At 42.2% G+C, this 25,199-nt stretch overlaps 1 protein-coding gene across 9 annotated transcripts in view; it reads right to left on the bottom strand.

The window, feature by feature from the left end:
* The window catches only part of DAB2IP (DAB2 interacting protein), a 239,885-nt gene that overhangs the window by 107,003 nt on the left and 107,683 nt on the right, over positions 1-25,199 (bottom strand). For all 9 annotated transcript variants that reach the window (XR_012838497.1, XM_075772549.1, XM_075772551.1 and 6 more), the window contains one exon: positions 8,255-8,373. Coding sequence is in view for 8 of the 9 variants with exons in the window: in XM_075772549.1 (XP_075628664.1) it covers positions 8,255-8,373 (119 nt within the window). In the remaining variant the exon portion in view is untranslated. The remainder of the gene's footprint in view (positions 1-8,254; positions 8,374-25,199) is intronic.

The following is a 25,199-nucleotide window of genomic DNA, read 5'->3' as shown; positions in this document are numbered from 1 at the left end:
AGCTACAATCCACGGATTTCTGTGCACGACCACTGCAATATGAAATTGGATAACAAGATATACATGTCAAACATCTGCATCTGCCAGCGCTCTGAGCAAAGGCTGGGAAACCTTGCCCACCTCGGTAGTTATATGTTCACTTACAACTCTGTCGTTGCCCCTCACACAGACTTTGCAATCGAGGTTTTGCAGAGTTTCAATAAAGAACAGAGCGAAACTTGGTTTTAAACGTTTCCTCTTTCCAAGAGAGAAAGACATTTAATTGCCAATACTAATTGCCAATAGAAACGACCGAGTAGAGGACAGAAAAATTTGATCCATCAAGCGATGTACCTCTCCTATGAGATGGGAAATTCTGTGAGGTGGATGCCAGGTGGATACCCCTGCCCCGTGCCTACACAGCGCTAGGGGCAGAAACTGGGCGTGCAGTTGGACATTATAGCTCAATCAAATGCAACTGCACACTGCATTGAAAGGAAAAGCCCTTTTCCTGCCATCCTCCCGTTACTCTGGGGTCACAGGAGTTTGTTCAGTGCCCCAACCAAACAGAAAATCACCCCCCTAAATAATAATTTCCCATTGAATCAACTTGCTCGCCTTCCTAAGATTGCGTGATGACTGGATCTGCTGCAAAGGGAACACGTGGCCAGGAGACAGTGGGCTGGGAAAGCGAGACTGTTCTTCTTCGTTTACAAGTAATGTTTTCATCATGAGCAGTTTTCATTGTGTGCCAGAATGCTTAAGCCTGGAATAGAAGTCTCTTAGTTTTTATTGTAAACAAATAATAATTAAAAAAAGCAAACAGAAGAGTCTAGAACTAACAGAAAGCATCTCTGGTATAAGAGCTGTAGTAATGGCATTTTCTTTCTCTTTTTTTTTTGGGTTTATTGACATGAAGAGTAATGCTAATGTAATTGCACTGAAATTCATGCACATGAAAATCTCACCAGGGCAAAGTCAGAATAAATGGTCTGTTTGGAAACAAAATGTTAACGCAATGGAGTAGCAGTATCCGTCTTCGATCTGAAGAATATCAAGACACCATCAGCCACAATGCAACTGAACTGTCTCCCTCGCTTTGCTGAAAGGATACGAACAGAACTATCTGCTTGTAACCCTGGGGTGTACACTGACGCACCACAACATCGTGTCTGCCAGGCAATGGCCAAATGAGTCAATAATATGTATTCAGACTGTGAGAACAGTAAAATGAAAGAAAGCATCCTTCTATCCATTAATCAACCTGATCTTCCGCTGCAGAAACAATGCCTTCCGATTGTCGGCATTTACCAAACATTCTTCAAATGCTAACCATCTGCAGCTGTAATACAATGCTTTGATTACAAACGTCAAAAAGATAGAGCATAAAATTAACTTCTCCTTATTTAGTAGGTTTAGAGAAATGTGGCTTCACGCTACACTAATTCAGTGCCCTCAGTATGAAAACTCCCCATTATGATGTCTCGTCAAATTAGAGCCAACGATACAACGATGTCATCTCTATCCTCACACAACACTATATTTTGTAATTAAGCAGGACAGTGAAACAATGGCCTTGCTTATAGAGAAAAGGTCAGGAATGCAAAACATATTTTTGCAAGCTAATTGTAAGATGCATGAAGCCAATTATCCCAGTAGCTCTGCATATGCCTAAGCAGGAAGGATTTTATAATTTTGCTACATGACTCCAAGTCGAGTCAAAGCGCGAGCTGTACCCTGTGGGGCACTGTGCTGTTTGTTTGGACTGTTAGGAAACTGGGAAGCAGAGAAACGTGGAGAAGGCTATTAAAATAATTCCAGCCTCTTAGCCCTTCCCTTGACATTTTACTGTGGCTTGAAACATTTCTAGGAATGAATATACAGTCTTTTACTGAGAGGTATTAGAGACGACCTCCATGGTCAATTAGGAAGTTCATTTGAATATGTAGGATAAGGGAAAGTGTTTATATATGTCTCTGAGAATGTTGAATACATTTACCTCAGGTAGCCTCAGATGCAAATCACAGATTCACATCCATGTGCAAAAGCCTGAACAAATATATATATATATATATGTGAGTAACAAACCCCGGGTTAACAGGAGAAATAGTTGAGACCGTGCTGTTGCCTTGGCAGAAGCTGAAAGGCACCCCATTGTTTTCATCCGTCTCTGCCCCTCTCGGGGTTATGAAATGGCTTTAGCCACGAGGATCAGCATATTGCTGAATGAGGCATTATAACAAATATTTCTATATGCACGGGCCGGTGCAATTGATCCGCACCCTTCCAGATTTACCAGGAGTTCTACTTCCCTTAGTCAAGAAAATGTAATGCAAAGAGCGCTGACCGGGGAAGAGCTTGAGCTTTGCCGAGCCTCCGCTGTCAGTGCCGGGGCTGCCGTGCTCCGGGGGCCGAACCCACCGGGTCCACCCTGGTTTTCACCACGCTCTGGCTCTAACTGCCCTGCCGTCATCAGGCTGACGCCAAAGGGGAATAAATGCCACTCTTAACACAAAGGAAACCTGAACCACCTGTATAAGGGAACTGTACATTATTTTTACAAAGCAGAGTATTAGTCTGTCTTCCTTATAAAGGATTTTTTTTTCAATGCCTCCCAAAAATCCCTCCAAACTCTCCTCTTTCCATTAAGAGCATTATCCTCTCAAAAATAAATTTTGTTACCAGTTTCTAAACTTCCTAATACCATGAGAAGAAGATGAGGAACGTAACAGTTTCTGGGGAGAACCGGTAATTTCCTCCCACATCTCTCCTTCAAAGCAGTTCTCTCTGATTTTACTCTAGCCTCCTAACACAGCCATTAATTAGAAATCAGTAATTAACTTTCTGGTTGAAGAAATATTTTGCAAAGGAACCCCATTAAAAGGCTGATTTGCATATTCCAGGACAGAATAGCCTTGATATAAATGCAGGTACTATATGAGGCTAGTCTCAATCCTGAGACTGTCGTTGCATCTTTAAGCCACCTCCACGTGTTCCCTGACCGCGGGGCGCAGTGGGGAGAGGCATCACCCACCGCACGAGAAAGCTGATATCGTTACCTGCTGGATGCTCCTGTTCCTGCCTTTGCAAGACGTTCTATTTTGCATTTCAGTTATTGTTGACAGTGCAGAATGGTTTCCCTATACAAACTCAGCAGTGTTTCCTCAAAATATTTTCATTATGATGAAAACCAGAGGCCCTGCGCTGTACTTAACATGCCGTTAGTGTCACCCTTCACCGTGCACCTACTATTATAAGTCTTTCTGCTTAGAAAGCTTCACTGGCTAATGCCAGTTCAGTAAGGAGGCAGAAGAGAAAGCAAGCTCTCCAGCACTTGTTCACGCAGGTCTGAAAGCCCTTCATGTGCTCTGGGGTCTGCCAGCGTCCCAGTTCTGCTGGATGAGTCATTCCTCTTTCCAAAGGAAACAGTGACTTCTTCAGCCCTTGTAATGCAGCGCTCCCCATGTTCTCATCAAACTTAACCAATTTCATCATGCCTAAAAATATTCGGCATATCGAGTTTGTGGGGAATAAACAAATGATAATTTGATCTAAAAAGAATTCACAAACGAAGTTTACTGTCAGAGTACAGATGTTCCTAAGTTACTGATGCCCTCCTATTGCATCAAAATGAGCTTTATGAACATTTGAAAGCCCATACGGTGGTCTGCATTAGCACTAACTTAGGAATTAAATGCACTGCAGTACACGACCTGTACACTTCCTCTCCCTCTGTGGATTATAAGCAAAAATTTCTGATGGGATTAAAAATAAAAGTAGTTTTACGAGGAATTAGCAGTAGTGCAAGTTGTTGCTGTTATTAATGCACGGCTGTACCCCTTCCAAGGCTGAGGCTCATTTAACAATCAACCATATGCTCAGACTTTTGTAGTGCCAAGAACAAGCTTAAATAGAATGTTATCTTCTGGAATTATGAAAAAACCCTTGCAAAATAATCACAAATGTTAGTAATTGAGAGTCCTTTAGGATTAAATGAATTCTAGGTGCACTGAGGTGTCCCTAGGAATGATCAATTTGGGATTACATCAGAATACGGAGTTACACAGAGTACCCATCTTCCACCAAATCAAGAAAGTCTGAAGGTATTAGTCCCACAAAGTGATACTGTAAAGTCATGGCAGCTTTTGCTCGTTCCAGGGGAGTTGGGACCAAGTTCACGAATTTAGATTTAAAAACCCCCAAACAACGCCCATATAAACCTAGTTTTTAAATTCCTGGCTGTCAGAAATTATTTTTAAAAGATTACTGTAATGAAGCGACAGTGGTGACTGAAAAGGTCACTACCACAAGACAACAATCAGAAACCCACTAACAACAGTAATTAACAACTGCAGCAGAATAACCTTCTCCCAGTTCTCTGGCTCTACTCCTGTGCCCAAAGTCCAACCCAGAAACTTTCTACAAATTTTGCAGGAGAAATGTGGGTCCAATTAAGAAAAATCCATCTGCCAAATGCTTGATTTGTGGCTCATTCCAGAGAGGCTGCTACAAAGACAAACATTCAGCGCTCCATGATAAAAACTTTGTTAGCTGCTGTAATAAATCAGGATGCAGGAGACATCGTTAGCAAAAAAGCCACTTTAACGGAACCCTTTTTAGCTCTAACAAGCAATCTGACCAGCCAACAAATTGAAAGGAGCACTCGTCCCACAATCCTCCTTTAAACCTCACATTTATATAAACTGATTGTACCAGATTAATGCACCTCTCCTACAGAATACCAGTTATACTTGGTCTGATTTTCCTTCTCTAATTCACAATCAATAATTTTATTACTATTACTGTAACAAGACTCCTAGGAAAAAATTCATATGTGAAAGACTAGCAAAATTTGGCCAACTACTCCAATGTGAACCCCATGGTAATTTACTGAAGTTAGCATAAACCCCTCATTCCACCTTTTTTCAAACAAAAGGTCTTGTCTCGGTCAACGTAAAATCCAGTACTATGAGAAACAAGCATGTTTTTCCTACAAACATAAGCTCTGCTTGACTATAATCAGTGTTTTTTCCTAACACACCACTTTGAGCAATTCCTCACACGTTCTCTATAGAGAAAAAATGGTTGGCCAAGGTTTTACTAAACCAGAACTCTCTGAGTTTTCTTAGTTGCTCCGAACATACGCGCACAGGCCATGGCAGAACCGCAAACAGCTGCCTGGCAATGGGCACAGGACCCTGGTCGGTGGCACATGAACCCGACAGAGAACCCTCCGACGCTCTGCAGAGGTGTCAGCTCCTCCCCAGGACGCCGTAACCACGCTTTGTACGAGCAGCTCTGCAAAACTCCACCGGAAACCTGGCCGTCCTCTTTGTGCCAATGCAAGGTACAAAAACCAGGCGCTACGGGCGCAAAATTAACACGGCGATTCTGAACCGATGCCAGTGAGACATTCGGTGACTTTTCCAATGTTTAACGGTACTTCCTCGCTTTCCTTTGTTATAAAATCACACTGTACACATTTCTCACTATTGTAGGAGGTAATAATTTTCCATTTTAAATATACATCATGTATTTAAATGCATGTATTAATCAAACACAGGATAAAAAGCATAGATATGTCTGTTTATATTCTCTGCTCTGCTCTGCATCCACGACACGACCACCTAGTCGTACAGACCACCTGTCTGTACATGTATGTGCACATTTCATATACTCATACGCATCTGCCGTACATAGCAGGATAAACAGGACATGCAAGAAAAGGAAAAATAAAGAAACTAAGAGGCATGACACAGTACCAATTTAGATACACAGAAGCCAAGTAACGGAATCATTTATGATCTACTATAGCTCAATATTTCAACCTGGAGTGCTTTGACTGCATTTATTGCACTATTCATTCTTGCTATGGCATCTCCTGCAAAAATTCTACAAAGCTCCAGAACACAACGCTGTTATAATGGTTACTTCCATGAGCAAAGGAGCGGTTCACGAACAATCAGCTCAGATACAAGATGGAGTCAAGAATCAAATATTTAAGAGGCAAATATTCCGACACCAGATGCTTCTTTGAAACAGGTCTTGGATTTCAAGACAGACAAGGAAGCACAGCAGAAAATGCACGAGAGTGATCTAAGAGACTCGAACCCTTTCATATACAGCAGTGAGTGCATTGTGCATTTTAGCAGACATGGATAGGAACTTTCAGGAAGATACAATTATCCTCCGTAACCAAAATGCACGACTGAGAAGCCCAGCTGCTGCTTTTCTTCCACCTCTGCCAGAGCACCAGTACCTAAGGCCGAGATCTTCTGCAGGAGGCTGCTTGCTTACATTACAGATCTCACACTACTATGAAAGCCAGGGGACGAAAAGCTTGCTGTCAAAAGCTACCTACTGGCAGACAGCTTCCTCCAGATCAGGGCACGTCTATCTATCACAGATGAAGTGTATTTATGAGGGATACCTGCCTACGGGAAGCCTTTCATTTTCAGTTCCTAAATACTCATATAAGCAAAACCTTGAGTTTTATTCAAGACTGCCAAACGCTACCTCTCCTCTAACCCAGCCTTTAAGCTCCACACTGAAAACGCACCACAGCCATGCACTGCATCTCTTTAAAAGAAAGTTGCAGTAAATCTGGCGTTGTCTGAAAGGACGCTGCCCAGCAAGCTCCAGGGCTCTTGGGTGGGAGGGCAGGGGAATTACACAGCTTCGTTTGGGAAAAGGACTTTGGCTGCAGGGCTGGCCGAAACAGTTAATTCCCATGTCCTGGACCGTCAGTTTACAGAAAGAAACAAATTGCATCTAGATGGAAAGAAAACATTGTCTACTTTGCCTGTTCTTTGAGCAAAGCGGCAGCACTGTAGGCAGATTCCTGGCCGCCCGGCTACACTCGCTTCTCTTCCATATGGAACACAGTGCCCTACTTCGAGCGTTTGTGAAAACTGCAGCACAGGAATCAAATCAGCTCTGTCTTCCCAGATAGTAACCCCTGAAATATTACTCTGCACTGACCAGGACAATCCTTTTATTTGCAGAATTCAGAGGGAAAAAGCTTAGGAGGCTGTAATAGGTCAGGTAAGGAAAAATCCGGATTGACAATTGTCATTTGTGGGCTTCAGAAATCCATGGCCCCTCCAATGAACGAGCAAGTATAGCTAAAACAAAGTAAAAGTTGTCATTGCTTTTAAAAGTGAAGCATTTACTCAATGGACTCTAAAGTACCGTCTTGATATTTTAAAATGCCACTGCTACAAAATGGTTACATCAGAGTATGTCCAATTTGGCGTATTTTTCAGACATAGACTTTTCTTGGCACTTCAGTACTTCTGTGTCATTCCCCAAAATGATTCACATAAGGTTGAAAGATCTTCCTTTTGGAAGCAAACCACTAGATTGTTTCTGTGGTTTGTAATGGAGTCTGGCTTACCCAACCCTGACCTTGATCTGCATGTGAATTTACACATAAATTTACCTAGAATGTGCGTCTGTCTCATGTGCACGCTGACAGAAATCTACCCGTCCACATATACATACAAATCCACTAAAGAGCTACTTTACTTTCTAACTGAGCTGAAGAATAAAACCGAGGTCTCATTTCCCCTGTGTTTTGCTTGCCATTTGCTCCAGTACTGGCCATCCCACGTTAAATGCCTCCTCTGATCCATCTGCACATTCCCTGCAACGCATCCCTCCTGGACCGAAAGATCCTGTCATGGCTCAGACCGAAAGATCCTGTCATGGCTCAGACAGAAAAAGCAGCTTCGGCCACACGCCGAGAATCCATCTCAGTATCATGACAGCAATCAATGGCTGTGCTGAAGATGTATGTGTGTGGAAGGGGGAGAGGGGATTTGGGGAGATTATGCTGGTTACCGTCCTATGTTATTGTGCATACAACACGTAACCCGGCAATGTTCAATGTAGTCCGGCGTGCGAGCATCCCTCCCTCCCTCTCTCACCCACATCAGTCGGCTTTGGCTGCTGCATCTATGTGCTATTTATATGCTGGTGCATCAACTTAGGATTTATTGGGGAAAAGAAAGCAGAGCAGTCAGGCTTCTCTGTACACGTTGTTTAACCTAAAAAGGGAGGGCTTGCACCGTATACTCGCCGACAGATTAAAATTACCCCTCTTGCAATTAAGCGAGTCTACTTCTATCACAGATGTGGCCCTTGCTCTGGATAAGATAAGCAAGATATTAACACTGAATAAGATAAGCAAGATATTAACAAGACCTGGAAAAATCGATATCCCCATTCTCTCTCACACACCCTCCTCCCCACCCTCTGAGAACCGTCCCCTTACCTTTCATTGTCCACACTCCTGAAGCCAGGTAAAATGTGCCGGAAGCTGCTGTTCCTATCGAGCTTCGGTTGGCTCTTTGTCCTTTTGATGGAGCCCTTAAGCCGACGGCTGAGGAACCCCTGTGGGGTGAGACAAGAATACTAAATTACAACAAAAAAGGGAGAAAGAGAGCGCGAGCCCTGAACCTGCACCGAGCGCAGCCAGGCAAATTGTCCTCTCCCGCTCCCTTCATGTGCGGCTGCCGGCAGTGCCGCTCCTCGCCGCCAGCCCGGCTCCCCAGCTCGCAGCCAACATCTGCTCCCAGCGCTCGCCGAGGCCAGGGCGCTGCGTCGGCGCGAGACTCCCCGAAGCCTCCGTTGCCCTGGCAACCATCAGCTCACATAAAAATACTGTCTGAAAGACAAGACTAGCACATTGCAACTCCTGACGAGAGGAGCGGCTGCGACGCGGGGCTCCGGCTGGCCCGGCCGGGCTGGCGGCACCCGCTCGCCGGCACGGGGACCTGACACCACCCCATCACCAGCGACCAGGAGACGGACGAGGACTTCATTACCTGATCGAAACCCCCCAGATTTTCAGCCATGGCTGCCAGCATTGGGCTCAGGTGTTTTAGCTACACGTAAAGATAGCCCATCAGGCGTGCACAAACACACGTATGGACTCGGCAGCTATAGGCTCTACCTTTACAGAAGAAAGGGACCCTTGCACTGAATGTACAGCGCCTTCTTCTCCGCCGTGCCTCCTCCCTCGTGGAGCATAAGTCACGGCTCCTGTAGCGCTCCACGGCAAAGCCAGCACTAAATGTTTTAATAGCAAAGCTTCTAATGTGTTATTTGCTTATTGTTAGGAGTTAATGTTCTACATAATCTGAACATTACATTTAATCTCTTGGCTAAATAAGGCAATAAAAGTACAATACTACTGTGGTGTCCAGCATTTACAGCATATGAGAATAATCTTAGTGGGTCAAGCACATTAGCTGGAGAAAGTCAGGCAGCATTTTAAAGAGCAGGATTTTGGGGTGCAGCCTAAAGAAATGTTCCTTTTACACACCCTCATAGCAAAGAAATAAATTAGCTAGGTACAAACAACTTGGCAAATCCCTGCACAACCTGAGGTTCTGCACACACCGCTTTCCTTCCCCATCCCTAGGGAAAGGGGTGAGATATCCACGGGATCAAGCACAGATTTTGACATGCATAAGGAAAGAAAGGTGAGAAGAACGGGTATCTTGGCACTGGGCCCTACACCAGCATCCCAGATGCACCCACAGAGCACTCCTCCACTCCAGGCGTGAGCCTCAGTAGTTTCTCCAGTCAACCTTAAGGAATGGATATAGGTCATGTAGCCCTTAGCAGCTCCCTTTTATAAATTAATACCCTTTATATGTCTTGCAGGAAGATAATCACAGTCTAACTTATGTGTAGCCTGTGATTTGTTCTTGCTATTTAAACACTCCCTCCCCACCTAGGATATTCATGGGTCACATTCTGTCTTTCTCAGGTTGCAAAATTCCCCGGGGCAGTCTGTGTCGCTCTTGTTATGGAAGTGACTTTCCTGTTTGTAAGTGCATCAAGAATTTGAACCATCTAGATAACCAAAGGTGTTTCACATTTATTAAGTGCCACTTTACTTACAAACGAGGTATGTAACATGCATTCATGTGAACTGAATATTTCTCTGGGAGCTATTTGCGTGATTGAAATAGCATGGTGTATGTAACACAGGCCATCAGGTTATTAAAAAGCCAACACATAGGATAACAAAGGTCTTGTCAAAAGATGTTTGTCCAGGAGAATCTTTGAGAATTTTTATAGTATAGAAAACATGACTATGAAACAGGGAATTTGAGGATTTGCATTATCTAGAACATTACTAAGATATTTCCCTTGGTACTCAGACATCAGCCAGCCTCATACTTATGATATCAACATGATTATCAGCCTCATACTCATCATATCAACTCTTCATGCTCTTGTTCTTCTGGCTAGATCAGGCTTCTGGTTGCCTGCTATGGAGACTGGCCAATATTTGCTGTGAAGGAAAAGATCAAAAATATGCAACTGGCCAATCGTGCAGTATTTCCTGAAACGCCACTGGTGAGCAGGTTTTGCCCATAAGCAAGAGATTGGACTTGCTTTATCACTGCCAGCCTAGCCACAAGTATGTCATCATATCATCCAGCCACTTCTTCAAATCCAGGAATAGCTTTGAACTCTGGACAGGGAATTGATAAGGAAAAAACCAAATACTTTCTGCGGCAAATGATCACAGCTTTCTTTCACTACCTTGTATTTCACATCTCAACAACTGTTAGATGATTCGTGCAGGATTTGGAAATTAGAATTTAGGGTTGCAGTAAGACATTACTTTCCTTCTGTTTCCCATTGTTTTTACATTCACTGCTACCAGAAGGAGATCACACTGTGCCATTTTCAGTTTTCATTGCTAGCTTCCTTGGGAGAATGATATGTCAGAGATTTTAACGCTGATAAATTATGCTGCTATAGCAATACTTTGCACCTCCATAGTGTGTGCCAGAGATCAGAAAGTCTAATGTGTGAATTACTACGTTCTGTAATTTTTAGATGGGGTAAGAAAAAAAAAGAGAGAGGAGTTGGTCTCCACAAACACAAGAGAGAGACAATCCAACCTGGGGTGTGACCGCCATGCTTCCCTGGTGAGATCATAAGAACATCATCCATTTCTTCTTCATTTATGACTTTAAACAACATTTGATTCTGATCTCCAGACAAATGAGGCTAATCCTACCCTATGAACATTGCCTACTCCTCTAGCCTTTCTGCATTCTTGTGAGTTCTAGTAATTAAAGTGTTGCCCTTTATATTACATGTTCTTTATAGGCTTTTAAGTTTCTATTGAGAGCTGTCTAGGGCAGAATTGTGTCTTCCTATGTGTGGGCAGCATTTACCACCAGTAAAAATATCTAAACTAATAACTTAGGAAGGTTTCATTCAAAAGAAGTTAATAGACTGTATGAAACGACAATAAATAGAAACCTGCAGAGCCCAAGCCTTCAGAATTTGCCCCAGCAGAAAGCCACGAGATGCCCCAATCCGTGGTGCTGAGGGTCCCCACCTGAGCCTGAACTCAGCCCAGCGCAGGGGCACTCGGGGAGCACTTGGCCAGGATGTCGCGCGGCTGCGTTGCTTGCACAACGTGACGTTCTTTTACTCTGCCGCACTGCGAGGTGTAGCCACGTTAGCTCGCTCCGAACTAGTGCAAATTTCGCACAAATGAGAATAATGCTTCTGCTTCATTTAGTACAGATTTGTCTTTGTTTAGCCCAGATGACTTTTCAAGTTCTGCTGGATACAATGAAGTGAAACTTAGGCTAATATGAACTTCCTTTTAGGCAGTGGACATAAAGTAAATCATGAAATACCCTTTTAAATGTAAGCAGAGGTACTAACTACATAAATTAATCCCTTGCACAGTCTAACTTCTTCTGAGCAAGAGGAGATATTTTAGGGTCATTGGAGTAGAGACAACCATTCTGGTCAAGAATACCGTTCCATGCAAACCTGCGGAGCTGCAGGGAAATTTGCCATCCATCAAAGCCCACAGCGGAGTGTGGCACAGAACTCAAAAGACATACCGAGCTCACACTGCGCAGTGATTTAACTTTCTTAAGTGCAAGGGCCTTCCTTTTCTTGTTTTGTTTCTGCAGTTTTGACCCTGACATCCTCAAGTCTGGAATACAATTGCTCTAATCAGAAGAGCCGACTGAAGTTATAATAAGACACAAAGAACGAAGGCAGAAAAAACCAAAACAAATCCTTTTGAGGAATGGTTTAATCACAACCACTGCTACTCAAGCTAAAACAGGACAGGCGCAATTCAAAACAGGACAATTAAGTCTGCTGTGATTTGGGCTGTTTTTTCTTACATATTTGGACAAACCCAAAATCTGATGCCATCATCTGGCTGCAGCTGGAGGAAGGTGATGAACTCTCATTTTAATCTTTCCTGCTTATCAATTTTGGCATTTCCAATTACTCTAGACGTGGAAATAATCTTACATTATAATATTTGAATATTTTTAATATTATAATACTTTTAACATACATGTGCAAACCCATCAGAACCGTATGCCTTTGAAATGCAAGAACTGTGTACTTCCACACACCCTGGGCCAATGATAAGAAAACTGGAAAGACAGAAAAAAGGGAGGGGTGCAAAACTGAGGAGACTATTAAAGACAGCAAAATCTTGAGCTCCTGTTTTATTAAACAAAATGTAACGACGCAAGTCTGGAACTGACTCCCACACTATTAATGTTCATTCGCAGTGAACCCACATGATAAAGTTTTAAAGGTAAAAAGTCAGCACCATGGAAACACAATATATATGAAATTAAAAAAAAAATATCAATCTAGCAAGCTGGATGCATCAAGAGCAGCTTTCTTTGGAAGGGTCCTGGCAGCTCTCAGTGTTTTCTAAGCACAATGAGCAAGGAAAGCAGGGAGACGGAACAGCCAAACACACACAGGGCAAAGTGTGAGGATTTGTGCCACGGGCACTGGGCGAGTGCTGGTCCAACAGGAACACTGGAGAGGCGGACAGAAGCCCTGGTTTGTGCTCTTATCCAAAGACCATACAGAATAAACACTATAGAGACATATCACAGGAACTAGTGAACAGATGGGGTTATTTTTGTAGTTCTTCCATATCTTTTTGTTTCAGTTCAAGCAAATCTCCAGCACAGAGGACTTGAGAGGACATCTTTTCACTACTCATAATAATGAAACTGTTGTGAGTAAGTACTTGCCGCAAGTATAAATGTGTAATGCAGTATTTCATATTGAGTGTCCATTTTTTCTAGTATATCAGGGATAAGCTTATAGGTATAAAATTGGGAGTAAATCTTTTCCACCAGACCTGTCCTTATTCTGGGCTTTAGAATCCTAGTTTATTTTGTTATGTTAAACTTCTTTAGTTCTGGAATCAGTTTTTTCTGCTCTTGCACAGCATCTATGCTGCTCTTCCACAGCACATGGAAATACCCTTTTACTGAGGCTCCACTGAATGGATAATTAATATTTGTATTTGTGAACCAAGTAGAGCCTTGACAATGCTAAGCATCCTATTATAGCCATAAGCGTAAAAAAAAAAAAAAAGTGAGTTTACCCATTTCTACAATTACCAATGTTAGCCTTAGCTTTCAAAATAAAACAGAAATCTTTTTCAGGCAGCATTTCATACTGCTTGTTACCAGGTAAAGACACCTAAGTGCACATCTCTACTATTCTCTTTGTAGAACATGACTGCATTAAGCTACAGCAAGAAGTACGCAGACCAAAAAAAACAACTGAGGGTGAGTTTAGGCATCAAATGTGTCTCTGGGAAGGCCAAGAACAGAAGCAATCCACTGAGTGGTCTCCTGGCATTGATACAAGAAAGGAAGGGAATTTCATGCATAGCACTGACCTTTATGGATCAAATATTTTTTATTTGTTCAGTGTACAGAGGCACATGCCTGTAAGTATATGTATCCTTTCAAACACTTTATATATAATATATTACTGTCAGCTCTTTTGATTTAAACATGTAAGTTATAAGTTGTTTTCCTATCATCCAGTTCTCCTCCTGCCAGATGTGATAAAGGGCTCTATTCAGGATGTGACTGAACAGACAGCCCCTACGGAGTCCCCCCCCAAAAGTGCTTTTCTAGCATATGCAATGCTTGCGTAGGATTCGTTTTGAACTTGGGTAGGCGGGAGACGGTCAGCCAGAGTGTCCTTTGAAGACATCCCCAAACTTATGAGAATCCTTGCCAAGTTAACCTTGAGAAGTTATATTCTTGCAAGTTTATCAACGAGTAAACCCAAATTCCGTTTACCTGACAAAAACCAGCTTGCTGCAATCGGTAAGACTTGCCTAATATGCAAGCCCAGGGAAAGGGCAAAGGAGAACAACAGCCTACAAAAGTCTGCAGAGCACAAGAGATGTGAACTTAAAAGGAAAACCAAACCAGTTTATTACCTCTGGACCTAGAAATGCACACATAGACTAACGTGTACTACTCCTCCTGTTTGTAGGAGGCTGAACGCATGGTTGAAGTGAGTGAAAAGTCTCTCAGTTTCTCTTTCTCAATTTTATTTCATAAATATCAGGACCCTTCCCAGTCATCCTGTGAGCCCCTAAAGAAACACGCAGATGAGGTGAAGCAAGGAACTCTTATGTCTGAGAGTAAGAGCAAGTAATCCATGAACCATCAACTTGCTCTGACTGATGGTACCTTAAACATTATTCTGTGGGGATAAGGAAAGTCCCTCTGAGACATAAGCATCTTGGAATTAGGACAAAAACCAAAAGAATGAAAAAAATAGTTGCAAAAACATTGCGAGTCCAGTGATAGATGGCAATGAAAACTCAAATCCTACTGCTCCACACGCTGTGGTCAGACTCGTGCTCTGGCATCCAGAGTTGGAGAATAAACACGGAGATACAGTACTTAAGCGCACGAGAGGGTATGTCTGTGAGCCAGGCCATAAAGCAGTCCCGGAATGTGAGAAACAGCTCATGTTGGTAAGTGCTGCTTAGCAACACTGCCCTTCTATGGCAAAAGATTAATCAAATTTGCAGTGTCATTGGAAACACTTAGTTCAGTCCATTTGAAAAATCAGATGAAGATGCACTGAAGTCCCACAGGTCACCAAAGGGACAGTGTGGGTCTGTCTAGGTCATGAAAACTGGAATTACGTCAAATGAGAGGCACTGAGGGTTAATTATGAATATGGCAAATATAATACATGCAAGTATCAGCAAATCACAGAAGAAGCAATAGCTTCAACACATAACATCTCATCCCTTTTCCACCTCTGGGCAATAAAGGATTGCTGCTTATGCTCTACTTTTGTAAAGATTTTACCTGTCTTGCTGAAAATGTCTTGGTCACAGGGTCTTCTCCCACTGCCCTGGAGAAAGAATTACGCAGCCTGGCAGCGCTCAGTGCCGCGTTATGCCTCTTCTCTCCGGACATTTTTCCTGATATTCAGCTAAATTGCAGAATTTCACTCAGTTCCTTTTCTGCTCTTTTCTACCAGGGAAAGACTTCTCTCCCAGCCTCTGAAACAGTCGCCTTTAGCCAGCACACACCCTTAGTCCCCGACCAAGAGAACTACCAAGGAACTTCAGGCAAGCCAAGGTCTTAAGGTAAAATAACAGAAAACCTGGGAAGTCTCTGTCTGTACTCTCTGACTAGAGCTGATGACTTGCATCTAACACGCGCGTGGAACGGGCGGGACATTAATAGAGTCCGAATGAAGGAATGCGACTTCCAGGAAGGATCTAGAAAACAACTGCAATTCAACAGCCATTGTTATTCAGGGATCGCCTGATTCTTCAATTTGGATTCTTTTGTTCTCCTATTAAAACAAAACCACACAAGCCTGGATTATTTGTTCACGGTTCCATAATTATCATACTGTCAACATTTCAGATCCGAACAAGACAGATAAATATTCCTTAGGAAGGCAGGAGAAGGGTAATTGAGCAATCAGGGATGAATGATGCAGAGACAGAGATACAGGTAGAATGCAAGTAACCTTGAAGAACAAAAACATTATTTACCCAAAGAGAGGAGCGACTGGGAAGAAACTGCCTACGTGAAGCCAAGCAAGGATGCCACCTGGGAACGGATTTCAATGGGGTGAAACTGTTTTCTTATTTAACTGGCACAATGGAGTCAACCATCCCAGAGGACAAACCGTTCACAGAACTTGGCTGTTCTGTAGTGAGAACACTCCTGACAGAAGCAGAGCACCTCCTGGGCAATGCCACCTTGACAGAGGTGAACAGAAGGTAGCCCAGGTAACACCTTGCAGGAGCTGTTTTCCATCCAGCTCGCGGAACCAGGTTTGCCGCAGTCATCCCAGGACTCTGTTTCTCCTTGGAATGCAGGAAAAGAGACTCCGAGCTTTGCTTTCCTCTGCTCGCTCTCTCCTTAGAGAACTGTGCTCAAATTAGGTTCTTGGGCATCTTTAGTCCCCTCGAACAAAGCTGTCACTGCTGAACAGAAGTCGAAACCAAGTGCTGGCAATCTCCGTGGCAGGTTGTAATTGCAGCAGAGGAAAAACTATGTCCTGACAACCTCAGGACTAAGCAAAGTGCCTTCTGATAGTCCCTAAAGATCCCAGCAGTGTCTGAATGAAAAAAAGAATTCACGCTGTACATGAAGCCTGCTTTCTAATGTAATTATGGCAGTCATTTAGAAAGCAAACAAAATGCATCACTTTATCCATATTCTGGGATTTGTTACTTCAAAGAGTAAAATTAAGTAACATAAAAAGACATTTCTCAAGTAAGGTTTTAAGAAACAAACTAATCCAGCCACAGTAAGGATCACCAAGGAAAATCTGAGGGAACATCCCAAAATCTATGAGTCATTCTTACTATTATTTATGAAAAAAGTAAGGCATTTAACCTTAATGGTTAAAGCAAGCTGGTCTTATTTGGAGCTTTGGAAATTGAGTTTCATACAGCCAGGAAGGAGAAGGGAATACCAAAAACATTTACAATATGCCAGGGGTTGTTAGGACTCCATTTCCCTTTATCATGAATGTGGGGAAGCCCAGAATCCTTTTGGTAGAGATGAACTGTCCCTCCTCCAAGTATCACTACCAAAACATACTCACTCCCCCAGTTTAGGCTTAGAGAGTGATTTTTTTTTTTTTTTTTCCTAAAACCTCAAAGCTCAGATGTTTATTATAATTTGTGTCACTGCAGGTAATTGCCTGCATGTTAAACCAACTGTATCTTGACCCTCGAAAGCCAGCCAGGACAGCTGACCATCACGTATATACCATGCTCCATTAAAATGATTTCCAAGACAGTATTTTAATGGCTTCTTTGTGATGTACACTCTTGTTCATGCAGTTCAGATCATGGACCTCTGAAAGGAAGCCTGCAGGCGGTATGCATCTGTAAAACCTTACATGTGAGCCCGTATGAGCTGTGCAAAAACCTTGTTTGCATTCCAAAAAAGCCCATTCTTACTTGTGGAATGGCAGATATGCCTGCAATTATTCTGGAAAAAAAGCATTATTACTACAGACCTGGCATCCATCGTATTGCTGGGGGAAACACCCAGTTTTTCAGCAAATACCCAATGCAAGATAGAAGCCATAGGTAGAAACCCAATTTCTAGACCCCTAAGAAATCCCACAACGATTTTCTATGCATTTTTTTAAAGAACCATCCTCATTGGATTAGACTCATGAGAGTTTAAGTGACTTCAAACAAAACCTCCAAATCCAGGAGATACATACACAGCTACACCATTACTCCACACTTTGAAAACATATCCTATGAGTTCAGAGACTTCAATTGTTTATGATGTAGTTTTAAGTATTTGACTTTCAATAAATGTAGTAAGTTTCACATTTACAGTCACCCATGCACGGTACATGCAGGAGATTTATTTTACAACAGAGAGCAACAGATTCCAATCAGGCAAATATTTCTGAAACCTCAGATATGGAGAGAATGAGTGCCCTTTAGATTAAAAGGGACGATCCCCAGCTGACAGCAAATTATTCACGCTCCTATAAATTTAAACTTTCACAATACTTTTTGTAGCATAATAATGACTTAAACACTCGATATCAGCTGTGAATCATTACATGCATCCTGCTTTTCAAATGTAGTTGTGATTTAAACGAAGATAAAGAGTTTATAGGACATGGTAGCAATGTATATTTGGATGCTTGGTGATCCCATTCAGGCATGAAAAACAACCAAACTCTGCAAAGATTGATGGTTTCTATCACTCAGCCTTTTTATAGAAGGCATTCAAGGGAAAACACCTGCAGGTTCTTGAGACTTGAAGCCTGCACCCAAGGTCCTGGCATTTAACTCTTTATAGAGTCCTGCTTGCTGTGATAAGTAATTCAGTGCAAGGTGTACGGCCATAGACATCCCGATCCACAGACCTTCGGTGCTTTTGCCATGGTCTAAGAAGCCCAGGAACTTTGAAAAGCTGCACTTTGGAACTGTTACTGCAGGGCAGAACTTCAGCTCCGGTGGGGAAATGACCACTGGGCTCAGTACGTTTATACCAGGTACATAACCTGCGTATGAATAGTCGGGATAAACCAATCTGCCCTTCGATTTTGGAAAAAAAGGTGTGTTTTCATATAAAGCAGATTAACTTAATTCTTTTACAATATAAGAAATGAGAATGTGCCTTTTAAAAGATAGGAAGATGCATGCTTCAACAAGCTACCGTCTGAGAAGGGGAGAAATGAGGGAGCACAGGTAGAGGTGGGACAGCAGGTAGGAAATACTGTCAAAAGAGATTCTTTTGACAGGTCACAGAGGAAATGAGTTGGAAGGTAGAGGTGTCGAAGTGATTTGCTACACTGACTATACAGCAGATAAGCTGCAAAGCCAGGATTACTTGTCAAGAATGCCTCACTCCTATGCCAGCAGGCTAACCAGTCAATCCATCGCCTCATGTTCAAACAGGTATCAGAGCTCTCCAAGATGAGCAATAAACACACACGGGAGATGAGAAAACCATCTCCATAAATCTGTTTACATTACTGTTCTCTTTTAAAGTCCACTTTTGCTATATGATACAGAGTAAACTGTTTCATGACTGTGTTTTATACGTGCTTTCTCTACTTTGATTTATGGCCTTGGAGCAGTATGCGGATGTCGTGTTGTATTTAGTCATCAGGCATCTTCCTACTCACTTCCATTTGAAATCTTCAAAGCAGAGCCAATACTGGAAGAAATAACCCCATTTTCCACAATACTGATGACCAATTCTAAGTCTACAGAAAGGCACCAACATCAAGTCACTGCATTTTCAGTGACAAATCTTGTGTGCTTTTAATAACACATTTTCTACAAAACCAGCTGGTAGGCCAATAAATTTTAAAAAGCAGTTGGTAGGTGATATGTTTAGAATAAAAAATTATTATTATCCTTTGAATGTAGGGATTCATTGTGTAATTTTGCAGTAAAAGTTACTCATTCAAATATGAAACTCATGTTTCAGGCAGATGCTCTTGGCTTCAAAGACTTTCACCACATTTCTGAAGCTTAAATTGGAACATTTGTATTCAGCAATAATTACAGCTGCAATCAAACAAAAATGTTGACTTTTGTAAAGGTACGGTGAATACCTACTATAATTCAGATAATACATCAGTCTTGCATTTTTCCCTATCTACCTTTCTAGACAACTTAATTTCCAGACATTGTGAAAATACTTAAGATGAAGCTCATTTGTCCTAACCTCAAAATTTATGAAAATGATTATTTCAATTTGATTCACCTTCCGCTTACAGCTTTGAAAAAGGGAGAAAAATTACAATGAAGGGATAAATATAACACACACATGACACTTACAGGAGTACACAGCAGCCTCACTTTCAGGAGCTTTTCTGTCTTTCATGACACACAGATCAGACAATTTTTTGATTAAGAAAGCTTAGGACTGTAACAGACAATAATCCTTAGGAGGGGGTAGAAGGAATCTTTCTCCTTGAAATTATACCACAACAAAAATCAAGAACTTTAGGTAGTTCTATAAATCTGTAAAATAATTCTCAAGATCTCAAAGTCCCCTCCTAATTAAAATACAAACCAGAGGCTAGAAATATGCACGCTTCCATCTAGAGACTGGAAGTGAGGTCTCTACCTGCCCCCTCTATGCAAAATAAAAATGGAAAGCGCCCAACAGTTTTTCCTTCTCAGATGAAATCACAAATATTCAATCATCAATTTGAATTGAAATGAAAACCAATGCAAGACTACTCCCTGCAATTTTTCTCCACCTTTACTCCTTTCCTTTTCCTCCCAAGCTTGTACCTTCTGTCTAATCTTTGGGTTAAGGTGGCGAAGAACATGATGTGAGGAAGCAATAAACTACAGAGCTGACAATTATGTTTCCTAGGACACTCAAACTGAAAGTTTGCCAAAGATATAAACGAAAGAATATCCTTCAAGAATTGGAGGCAAAAATTAAGTTCATTGCTGGTTTATCCCTCAAAATAAGAAGACAGACATTCTAAGTGGCAGATCCTATTTTTGGGTCTTAGCAGTGATTATTTCTTGCTTAATTATTAGCAGTAGATTTACTATCTTTAAAGCAGAATTTTGTCACCCAGCAGGAAATTTCAATTCTATCAGGCAGATTTAAGTCTCATTCATTTATTCCTTAACTGTTTTTGACTCACTTGCTAATTATCAAGGAAGGCTTCACTCAAGGTAGGTCTGAAGCCAGGAGGCAGGCATGCTCTGCACGCTGTCCCTCACTCAGCACCAGCTGCCACACCAGTTGTGCAACTTTCTGGGTGCCTTGTTTCCTATGAAGGAATCCTCCTCTATCTCCTAATATTAGCAAAACTTCAATCACTATTTGTAAATCTGTAAAAAAATCTGGATTTGACAGGGAGGTGCAGAACACCAAGCAAGGTATATGGATGCCTTTTTGACCTTGTTCTTCTGAAAGGTGACTGCAGGGCTCAGAAGCTAACGGAGGCAGGGATATGGGGGAGCATCATTTGGACATGCCAAGTTCCCATCTTGTTCCATACCACATCCCTATTGCCCAAGTATGTCTAAAGACATGCTCTCAGTATTGAACTAGATAATAAACTGCTAAGTAAAATTAATGTAGAAAGAAAACCTAATCCTAGATTCCACCCACTCCTGCAACACCTGCATAAAAGAGGTGAACCCAGACCTGGGCTCCACCTTCCCTGACACTACCCGCACGCCTCGGAACAGCGGGCTGCAGAGGTCACTGCACGGCTCCAGCAGAAACGCTCGCGGTCACGGCAAGGAGGCAGAGTCGTGGCGCAGCCCCTCAGGACGCCCAGCTGCTCTCCGAACGTGACACGAGTCTACGCGGCTCTGCACGTCATCGCCCGGAACACACACTTGGGCAAATCTCCCACCAGTTGCAAAGGCGGCATGGGAACTTGATCGCTTACTATCATCGGGCCAGACTGCCACATCATGGGAAATACGTGGATATGATCTTGCAAGTGGCAGGAACGAAGGGAGGGGACACGGTTATGCCGATCGCTGCGAATCCCATTCTGCACAGCAGTGTATGTAACTACACAGAGCGATTTAGGAAATAAAGACATGATTAGTTCTGGAGCTAATTTCCTTGGTGCTTTGAAGAATGTTGCAGGTAAGATATGATCCACTGTAATTATGGAGGAAGATAAAGACAGGAAAGTTGCTGGCAGAGCGCCAGGCCCAGGAATACCTGAATACCTCAAGAAAGGCATTATAGCTCGTACCGTCGCTCTCAAATTATCCTTGATGCCTGAGCATGACTATCACTGTTCACTAGGAAAAAAAGAAGGTGGGGAGGACAAATACAATCTATTCCTTATCAGAGTGCAGCGCTGAGGGAAAGCGATGGTATGGAGAAGAAAGTGAATCTTGTTTCCATGGCAACTAAAGTTTGAAAAAAGTATATAGAAATCAATGTCATCTTAACATGCATGTTTGCATACAGACCCACAGCAATAAAAAGTCATTCAGCTGCAAGTATTGTGAGACCCTGCAACCATCATGAGACCATCCGAACCAGATCTGCCGTTTCAAGTAGCTGCACTTGGTTTGGAACAACAGTGTCACCACCTGGAGAAACGTTCTCACGTTAGGCAGCACCAGGTTGGGATTTGCATGGAAAGAAGAAACCTCCAAAACAACTTCCAAACGATCCAACTTCGCAGCCCTACTCAACAGAAAGTGCCATAAGCTCTTCCATGCCGGTTAAAGTTCCAAGTCAGACACTTCCACAGGGGTGAACAACACAGACGAGATCACTTCCAGCTGGGATGGAGCATCTCGTACATGAGTTCCCATCACAGCACCCTCAGTTCTCACCAAAGTACACAGGTGACATGTGAACCATCTACCACAATGAAAGTTCAAGAAATTATGGCTCAAAATACGGCATAGTTATGGCTATTAAAGAGAAGTGTTTTGTCTAAGTGAGAAAAAATGTCTCGGAAATTAAGTTAAAACTTGGAAGAAATTTACTGATAACCATTCAGTGTTAACTGTGGCAATGACACACATTTCTATTAATTCCACTGCAACCACTTTAACATCTAAGTTAATATCTAATACCCATGAGCTAAGGTAATATAAACTCCCAAATGGAAAAAATTCAGAGATGAAGGTCCTGATTAAACGGACACTCATGTTCTACTGGAGCTCTCTAAGAGATTCAAATAATACCTTACACTATTTGACTTGTTTTCTGAAAGCACAATATATCTGCTATTGAAAGTGGGAGAACGGAATGTGTTTATTATCCTACCTTTTACATCTGCAGTACAATTCTTTATCTGTGACCCAGAAACAAATTAAAGGGATGCTGTCAAGTCGTATATTTTAATGGTCGCCTTTTCTCTGTGCTACCAGCAATCTGAGACTTTTTCAGTGCCTAGAGGTTTAAACAAATAAGAGCTTTTGTTTGTTTACTTTTTGCCTTTCATTCATTTCATAGAAATGAAACTAGTCAGATTCATTTGTCTCCCTACAGCCTGTTAATTAGTACAGGGTGTTTGCATTTGGACTTCCAGGGAAGGGTCTGAAATACTACCAAATTTTTTCTTGTAGTAGTTCTGAAATGACAAGAGGTAGCCATTTCTGTTCAAATCATCCTCCGGAAATGGAAGACTCTAAAGAGCTGATAGGACTCCGTGTATGTTGCTGAAGAATCCAGTGAGAGTTCAAGGTGTTTGTCTGCCTTTGTGGGGGAAATTCAAACAATTGCAATGGATAAAAATACAACAGAGCACCTGAGCATATATTAAATTGTGAAATTGCCACAAAAAAATTCAAAAACAAACATGTTTTAGAGAGTAAAGGCCAGTCATCTGGACAGTTTCAATAATTTTCACCATTTTAAATAATGCCTTGAGTTGTTTTTGTTCCTTATCAGATGATCAGCAGAACTACTATGCAGTCCCAAGTCTTTTATACAGATTATGAAAGATGAGGAAAGTCATACAGTCTTTCCATGCCTTAGTTTCCCCATTTATTTTAAGGCATTAGGATAAATTGCAACCCCACGGTGACTGCAAGCTTGAATTCATTCAGATTGGCAGAACACTTTAACAGCCTCAGATGAAAGGTGCTACAGAAGTGCCAAGTACTATCACTGTAATTATCATTCAATATACACTGATCAAAAGAATGAAATGTGAATTAGCATTTCCTATTAGCCCTACTTACAGCCTAAATTTTAAATATTCCTCCCATGGGGTCTCTCCATGAAAACTTACAGGAACTGTTGGTGTTTCTCTTATGGCTACAACACTGCTTGTAGATGGGTGGAGGAATGGAGGGATCTAAAGACAAGAGTCAAAAAATCATGAGAATAACACAGGTTTCTCCTACAAAAGCTTGCTCAGGCTTTCTGGGAAGAGCTTGGAGCTGCTCTCTGATTCTCATTCCTTCCCTGTCTCCAGTCTCTGTCCTGGCACAAGGACGTGATCTCCTGGTGCAGCTCTAAGGCTGTTCTGCCGTCGGCCTCCTTTGGACCCTGAACATCACTTCTCTGAAAGCCACTGGGCTTCACGTACCCCACAGGAGTGGGTCCAGCTGTCCTCAAAGGATGAGAAAGTGTAAACATTTGGAATAGCTAGATGAAATCAATGGAATCGTGCTAATTTACACCCACTGCAGAGCCAGACAACTTGCTGAAATGTTTGTTTTCCCCTTTCTCACCTGGGAACTACACAGTATGTGACTTTGTTTTCCCCAGAAACAGAAGCTCCCCCGTTAATCCACTGCCCAGACCTAACACAGAAGCAAAAATGTGAGTTTCTCCCCTAGTCCTGAATACTGCACAGCAGTTTAGTGATTCATGGCCATTTCCCTCTTGGAGGAAGCTGCCACCACTGCAGATTAAACAAGGGGTCTGACTGCGTGCTGTGTGCATCCTTGCCCTTTAGGAGCTGACCAAGCTCTATTAGTTCTTCTTATACAAAGCATCTAAGAGATGCTAACAATACCAGGTCATCTTCCATCCTCTCCTTACTGCCACATACCAGAGCCAGCCTTGCTGCTCTCCGTGCAGACCCGGTGGAACAGAGAGCTCTGCTGTCCAACCAGGCCAGTCTGATAGCAATCAAAAGCAGACCAAAACCATGTTCCACCTCACAAAAACTAAACCAGGATTACTAATACTTTTAAAGAAGAGTGGCCTCAGTACGTGAATTAAGCTGTTGATGAGCCCTTATGCCTCTTCCTTTCTGTAAAACCGTCCTTTAGACAGCTGAAGGCTCTGAAAAAGAGACCTCCCTGGAACATATTCAGCTCAAAAAGGAAAAGAAAAAAATCCCTACCCTGCCTTGCTGAGTCCTTTTCAGTGAAGCAGGTCATAGCACCATGTCTTTTATCCTGTCATTCCTGTCTCCTGCTTGATGCACATAATAAATCCACAGTGGTTTGAGCTGCAGCTCTGTGCTGAAATCTGACAATCCCAGTTATCTTTAACCACGCTGTCTTCCAGTACTCCCCCAGCTGGAAACTCCAAGTTTACTTAGAAATTTTTCAATATACAAGGTCAGACTCAAATAGTTAAACACATTACAGTTACAATCAGTTTCATTTTTTAATTCCTGTGCTAGGTAACACTGAGCATGGGAAAAGATTCCCTTTTTTAAAACAAAGTCTTTCATGCCTTAACTCAATTTATCCTATGTCTCATAAAGTACCCGCAAAAATTGAAGAGCAAAAATACCCAGAGATTTACGTTCTAAGCTGACTTAGAAAAATAAGACAGAGGGCTCTAATTTTAATAACAAGCAATTGGAAATTTGCCAGCATGGGGTGCTGGCAGGGAAAGTAAGAAAGCCAGGCATGTCTGACCTGGGAACAACGACTTGGGAGTCCAGGAAACCACTTACTCATTTTCACATGACAGCATCGA

Source organism: Balearica regulorum, chromosome 20, assembly GCF_011004875.1.
Source record: "Balearica regulorum gibbericeps isolate bBalReg1 chromosome 20, bBalReg1.pri, whole genome shotgun sequence".
In the NCBI taxonomy this organism is placed as follows: domain Eukaryota; kingdom Metazoa; phylum Chordata; class Aves; order Gruiformes; family Gruidae; genus Balearica; species Balearica regulorum.
The sequence above is the reverse complement of the archived record's forward strand: the minus strand, read 5'-3'. Positions and strand labels throughout refer to the sequence as shown.